This window comes from Poecilia formosa, unplaced genomic scaffold, assembly GCF_000485575.1.
Source record: "Poecilia formosa unplaced genomic scaffold, Poecilia_formosa-5.1.2 Scaffold122, whole genome shotgun sequence".
Classification (NCBI taxonomy): Eukaryota; Metazoa; Chordata; class Actinopteri; order Cyprinodontiformes; family Poeciliidae; genus Poecilia; species Poecilia formosa.
In genome coordinates, this window is record NW_006800061.1 from 400,528 (window position 1) to 407,861 (window position 7,334).

The window sequence follows — 7,334 nt, forward strand, 5'->3', positions numbered from 1 at the left end:
TGTGTGTGTACGCCAGTTAATATATAAGGATGGTGAATTAGTCTGCAGGTTTTCTATATTTCTGTGCATGTGCGCCCCGTGTCTGTGCACTCTGCCTTCTCGCTGAAGGGTTGTTTGGGGTATTCTGTGCAGGTTTTGCTCCGGGAGGGAGGAGGGTTCTTGGGGTCTCGCATTCAGATGTAATTAGCCCAGACAAAGGCCTGGTTAAAGCTGGAATCCTCCAAGCTCCCTCTTCCTTTGATTGTGAGGGCCAGCTGTGGAGGAATGGCCATTATCTCCCTGTGTCCGGCAGCATAAAGAAGCCCCCCCCCGACTCCCTCTCCCTCCTGCACCAGTTACCCCTGGTGTTAGGGTTCCCACAGGGGGAGGGACATGAGAGGGTCGCATATTGGTCCGGATAAATTGCTGTTTCACTCAGAGAAATTGCTTCATCTCACACTTGAATCATGCTTTTTTTCTTTTCTTTTTTTTCCCCTCAAAGTGGCAAAAACGAACAGGTGGCACTACTTGCACAGGAACAACAAACAAAAACGGATTTTCACATCTGGATTAATTTAGATTCTGTGCAATTCACATTCCGACATCACTCTCAATTCTTTCAACCACCTTTATTTCCCCCTAAACACACAGATGCGCCCATCCGTGGATGCTTCCCTGATACTATGTGCTTTTTAAATCATAAATATCTCATACGGAGTTTAGCCTTGCACATTGGGACACTTAGACCCATTAGGTTTGGAAACAAATTGAATCTTTACAGCTACGGGGCCACATAATTACTGTTAATTTAACGCTCAGAATCTTCATCATTAACCCTCACTCTTGAACACATGCAGGCAAACCGAGGCAGCATGTGCGCGAACCTGCTGAGTCGGTTAGCAGCCATACCCAGCAGCCTTTGACTGAATTAACAGCGACCCCTTCGACTTGTAAGAACAGGCCTCGCATCATTTATGCATTATTAAGTTCTGTAATTGGGCAGCCAGTAGTTTGCATATTAGTCTATTAGAGTAATATGTTTTGCCTGTCTCAACACACGGCTTTGCCAAAACCCCTGGTGACACATTTAGTAATTCTCTGAATTGTGCCCCCGATCATAAGCTGCTGTTCTTTCGATCCCAGTAAATTTACGTCAGTTTAAGCCAATGCGTGCCCAGCTTGTTCATTCACAGTGTTTGCTAATTAACCCATCATTATACAGCCCCTTGCAAAAGTATTTATAGTCCTTGAACTTTTATTTTTTTACACATCTTCAGGCTACAGCCATTAACTCTGGTGTATTTTATTGGGCTTTTATGTGATACATCAACACACAGTAGGGTGTGATCGTGAAAATGATGATGGATGGTTTTCTAAACTTTTAGAAAGCACAAGCTGTATACTGTTGCGTGCACATCCAAGCAGCTCTCATTGGTACTTTGTACCAGCTTCTGCTCCGCTTCATGCAGTAAGTTTTTTTCGGCTGTGACTCTCCAAGCTTCTCAGTTGTAGAGACTTAAATCTTTTCCCTTTGTTCTTGGTAAAGGAACTCAACCTCAAGCAAGTAGCAAGTAGCCATTGCTTGCTACTTGCTAGATTTAATGGAGAGTGTCTGTGAACAGCAGTTTTCAATGTGATTTAGGTTCAGACTTTGACTGGGCCATTCTAACATTTATATTTTCTTATCCAAACCATTCTGTTGAGGATCTGACTGTTTTCCTGACTCTCCAGCTGGAATGTGAACTTCTTGCTTCAGTTTATTGTGCTCAATATCAGGTTTTCAATTGTATTTTGCTCCATCCATCTGTTAGCTCCAGCATAAATCTGCCACCACTGTGCTTAATCATTATAATGCTGTCTTCAAGATGATGGGGAGTGTTAATTTTTTAAAATGCATAATGTTTGACATGCATTTTAAGAAGGTCAAATGGCTACATTTTGCACCTTATTCCACTAAATTGTCCAAAAGGTTAAATTTGTGGAAGAACATGACTAAGAGTTGTCATGTCGACAAATTCTCCACCTGAGTTTTGGATCTCTGCAACTCCTCCTGAGAATTACACACTAATAACAAAGGCAGTAGGATGTACAGATTGATATTTAATTAAGAAGATTAATGCTCTATCTTTACTAAAAGTTTAGGTTCTTTATGTCACATCTGAGACCTTCATAAACAGCTGTATTCATACTGATGAAATTGTAAATACACTGCCTTGTACTTCCTTGATGACCTTTGAAAGCAAATTCTTGCAATGGATTTTAACCAGGGGTATCAGAGTAAAAGGGGTATGAGCAAAAATGCGTCAAAGACTCTAGATTGTATTTCTTGAGTTAATTTAAAAGGACACTTATCATTTTCCTTCAGTTTCACAATTGCACTATCCATTGTGTAGGTCCATCATATAAAATTCTAATAACATGCAGTGAAATTTGTTGTTGCAATGTGACACAAATGTAAAGGGTTATAGTGTTCTCTCACAATGTGCTATTTTTCCCAATAATCTGACTGCAGATGTGTATCTGTTGGGCTCTTGAAGTTTTTTTTTTTTTTTTTTTTTTTTGCTGTCTTTGCCCCACATTGAGCCAATAAAATCACATATCCCTAAAAGTAGTTGCAAGTAGGTCTAGACACACCCTGGGGGCTATGGGTGGATATCAGGGAGACTCAGCAGAATAAGATTTTTATTTTTTTATTTTTTGTAATTTTTTTTAATATCACTCAACTAATTTTACAGACGGGATGCAGCAAAATCAAACCTGCCAGTAATAATGAAATGTCCAGCAGAAACATCTTTAGCTGAATTAATATAGAATGATGTAAGCTCCATATATGTAGAAGAGAGAATGTGAACCTTTTGAATTCTTCAAAATGTACAACATTGTGTACATATTGATGTTATTAATAGTGAATATGGGGGAATAAATCAAATGAAGAAGACATGATTCAAGATTATTTTAATATAGAACGTGTCATTGGCTTCAGCTGTTTATCAGTACATATTATTTATCAAAGCTTTGGACAAATTATAAACTGTAGAATACCCCAAACTGTAACTTAATGGCTACTTGCTCTTGGCAGACTGGAGATATTTCAATCTTTCAATCATTTTCAATACTTCTGCTGCAGCTTGGTGGAGTGTTTTTTTTTTCTTCTTCTTCTTCTTTTAAGATAGATCATTTAAAATCTGAAACACACTCATTACACATGGCTGGTATAACAATGTGTTGCTCTTATTTAACAGGAAACTCCATGAATGAGTTTCAAAAACTAGAAGTAATGTGCCACAATTCTCCTCATCGACCGGATTGGACATACACTGAGGTGAATCTTGTTGTTTGTGTTCAATTGTTTACATCTATCCTTCCATCATCTATAATCGCGAGTCACAGCCTGGACAGATTTCCAGTCCAGAGCCATTTGGAGGGACCAGAGGGAACAATTGTGTTTTTGGACGATAGGAGGGAGCTGAAGAGATGCAATGCAATAAGAATATGGAAATGCCCTGCAGGAAGACCTCAGGTCAGGATTCAAACTCAAACAAATGTCTTGCCACACTAAAATTCAACAAGAAAGGCTACAATAGCATTTCTTCAACATTTATATGGCTGCTCTGACCAACCGAGGCCTGTGTTGCCAAATGCTGTCTTGCGAACAGGAAATGCTCTGGATCTAAGATCTTGCCTGGAACATACAGCATACCTTGTAAAAATATTCACGTAGCTTAAACTGATATACATTCTGTCATCTCAAATTTCAATGTATTTTACTTCATGTGATAAGCCAACAGAAATGAGTGCATTACTGCGAAGTGGAACGAAAAGGACAAATGGTTTTCGAATTATTTTAAAAAATAAAAATCTGCAAGTTGTACAGTGCAACTTTATTCAGTCCAGCTACCCTTTAATAAAATCAAGGCTGGAGAGCTACGGAGACTCAGGTGGGACACGCTGTTGTTTGAAAAAGTTTTATTTTGCACCAATCTGAAGGCTTTCACAGATTTTGTGGCGCCATCTTTCCATCAAATCTAGCCGGTTTCTGCTCCTTCTGAAGAAAAGTATTCCCCCAACACAACGGTGCCACCACCATGTTTCACAGTAGGGATGTTAAGTTTGTGTTCTACTTTGCATAGTGATTTGTCAGATTTACTCGCAAACCTGGCATTGCTGATCTGGAAGAATTTTGTCCCCAATCTTTGTTTATTTTTTATTTTTTTATTTTTTTTATTATGGTTACATTTTCACTATGTTTGAAAGAAAAATGTGATTAAACTGACTCTTTGTCTGACAAGAATACATCACATCACCACCGTCATTTGATGAGAAGAGGTTAAAAATATGTCACTCCAACTTTAAGGAAAGCATTGCATTATGATAAATGAGGGAAGTAGAAAAGTCCATTTTTGTGTAAAATTAAGTTGTTGTTTTTTTCCCCTTCTAAAATCGACAGTGCAGCACAGAATGCTACTTCTACAAATTAATTCTTATACTAAACTAAGAACATGCAGAATAAATCAGTTTCCCGGAACACATGCTTCACTAATTTCAAAAAGATCTGGGGTATTTAGTTCATTTGCTCGGTCTTAACAATTCAGGCCCCTCTTTGCTGCTCAGAGTTTTTTGGGAGGAGAGCAACTCCCCCCCTTTCCCCTCCCTTCTCCTTGTGCTACTGTGGGCGCATCCATCTCCAAAGTTTACCCAACAAGCAGGTGGAAGGGGGCACGGCGCACTGAGGGATCCATTCTTGCAGCCTCCTCTCTGTTTGGCCCCTCAGCTGCCCTCTCTGCTCGCCCCCTCCCCTGGATTATTTGTCCCCGACGGGCCGGGCGAAGGGCGCAAAAGAAGCTGCGAATTGCAGCTGTGACGTGGGCGTCGTTGTTCCATTCACCGCGTTCGCCATGGCAACGGGGCAGAAGCTGGAAGCACGCGGTCCCTCACACACACAATCTCTCTCTCTCTCTCGCTCTCCTTGGACGGCGTCCTGAGGGCAGAGAGGCAGCTGGGAGTTCCTCCAAATGATCTCTGCAATACATCTAAGAAGAATTTTGGTTTCCACTCCCTTCCTGTTTTGGTTTTGAACACAAAAGTGCATAACTGGAAGGTTTACAACTTTTACGCGTCATTTTTACGCATGAAACCAATAAACGTGACCCACTAACCCAGATCAAGAGACATTAACTGTGACAAGACGTTTTAGGGTAGTTTTTTTTTTTTTCGTTTTTTTTTTTTTCTCTCTTAAGTCTGAACATGTTCTGTATTTTCCGTGTTTGAACTCAGCTGCCACATCTCTCCTTCCACTTTGTTCACCAACATGCTGCAGGACTGCTCGCATTGTTGGCCAGACTGATTGGGGTTTCAGCACAATCTCCCGTGACCAATGAGCGGGGTGCTGTCAGGGGTAACCACATCTGTCAGGCGTTCTCGGCCAATAAAGAGCGGAGCGAGGCGGACCACAGGTGCGCGCCTCTGCGTCCCCTTGGCACAGCGCCCGGGAGATGCTGGAGAGAGACGCCTATAGCTGCCCCGTGGCGCAAAGAGAGTTCCTGTCAGAGGCAGCCTCCCTCTTTAACTCCGGCTATCACTCTGGCTCCGAGAGAGTTTATGGCGACCGCAGCGTCCAACCACTACAGCGTCCTCAGCACCCCCAGCAGCGCGCCGCCGCCGCCGCCGCCGCACTCGGAGTCCGGGAGCATGCAGCAGGCGGCAGCGTACAGGGACGCGCACACCCTGCTCCAGAACGACTACGGCACGCTACCGGGCGGTGGGCATCCGCTCAGCCACGCGCACCAGTGGATAACGGCGCTCTCTCACGGTGACAGCGGGGCGCCGTGGCCGTCCAGTCCCCTCCGAGAGCAGGACGTGAAGCCCATACTGCATGACAGTGACCGAGAGGAGCTGCAGAACTCCAGCAGCCTGCAGCAGCAGCAGCAGCAGCAGCAGCAACAGCGACACCCTCACCTAGCGCACCAGCAGGCGCATCACGACGCCAGAGCATGGCGAACCAGCACGGCCACGACGCACATCACCGGCATGGCGACATCTGAGGGACAGAGTCTGGTGTACTCCCAGTCCGGCTTCGCTCTGATGCCAGGGGGTGAGCAGGGGGGGATGCACCACCACCCTCTGCGGGACGAGGACCACCACAGCCACAGCCCGCACCTCAGTGAGCACGGGGGCGGCCCCGGGGCCCACCACCACCAGCACCAGCAGCACGGGGGCCACCAGGACCAGTCGGACGAGGACACGCCGACCTCGGATGAGCTGGAGCAGTTCGCTAAGCAGTTCAAGCAGCGGCGGATCAAGCTGGGCTTCACGCAGGCGGACGTGGGGCTGGCCCTGGGGACGCTCTACGGGAACGTGTTCTCTCAGACCACCATCTGCAGGTTCGAGGCGCTGCAGCTCAGCTTCAAGAACATGTGCAAACTCAAGCCGCTGCTGAACAAGTGGCTGGAGGAGGCGGACTCCACGTCGGGGAGTCCCACCAGCCTAGATAAGATCGCGGCGCAGGGGAGGAAAAGGAAAAAGCGGACCTCCATCGAGGTGGGCGTCAAGGGCGCTCTGGAGAGCCATTTTCTGAAATGCCCCAAGCCGGGAGCGGCGGAGATCAACTCCCTGGCGGACAGCCTGCAGCTGGAGAAGGAGGTGGTGAGGGTCTGGTTCTGTAACCGGCGGCAGAAGGAGAAGAGGATGACCCCCGCTGGGGGACAGATATCAGGAGGGGAGGACATGTACGGGGACACCCCTCCTCACCACGGAGGACAGACTCCTGTGCAGTGACCCCTGTCCAGTATTTTCTTCTTCTTCTTTCACCCCCCCCGCCCCCCTTACTATTATTATTATTTTTGGGGAGAAAACACGAACCTCTGCAGGAGGAAGCTTCTTATTTGTTAAATTTCTCAATGCTGGAACTGGACCTCAGCCAGTTTTAAGTGTTGGACGGACGCAGGGATGCAGAGTGGCACCCCGGTGCTAAAAACACTCAGAGCAGAGATGTGTAGAATGGCTTCATGCCAGGCACATTGAGCTGGTGTGTGCTAACCAAAATAGGGAAGAAGAGAGGAAGACAAAAAAAAAAAAGGTGGGGGAGCGGAGGGGGGAAGCATCGACATTTTCTGCATCCGTCTTTTAAAGAAAGGCAGGAAGGAGGAAAACTATAGGAGCAGGCTGCAGTCGGTGTGGGTAAATAAACGCCATCTTTCCATCATAACAAAAGCGACAGGGATCCTGCAGCTTGTGGTAAAAGACAGGGCTGAAATGGCAGACAAATGCTGTAGCCCACAATACCAGCCAACCTATTATTATTATTATTATTATTATTATTATTATTATTATTATTATTATTATTATTATTTTATTTT

General features: G+C 45.2%; 1 protein-coding gene across 1 annotated transcript; it reads left to right on the plus strand.

Moving 5' to 3' along the window:
- Positions 1-2,929: 2,929 nt before the first annotated feature.
- Positions 2,930-7,053, plus strand: pou3f2a (POU class 3 homeobox 2a). Its single transcript, XM_016675797.1, has one exon. The coding sequence runs from the start codon at positions 5,578-5,580 to the stop codon at positions 6,751-6,753; it is 1,176 nt and encodes a 391-aa protein (XP_016531283.1). The 5' UTR covers positions 2,930-5,577; the 3' UTR covers positions 6,754-7,053.
- The last annotated feature ends 281 nt before the right edge of the window (positions 7,054-7,334 follow it).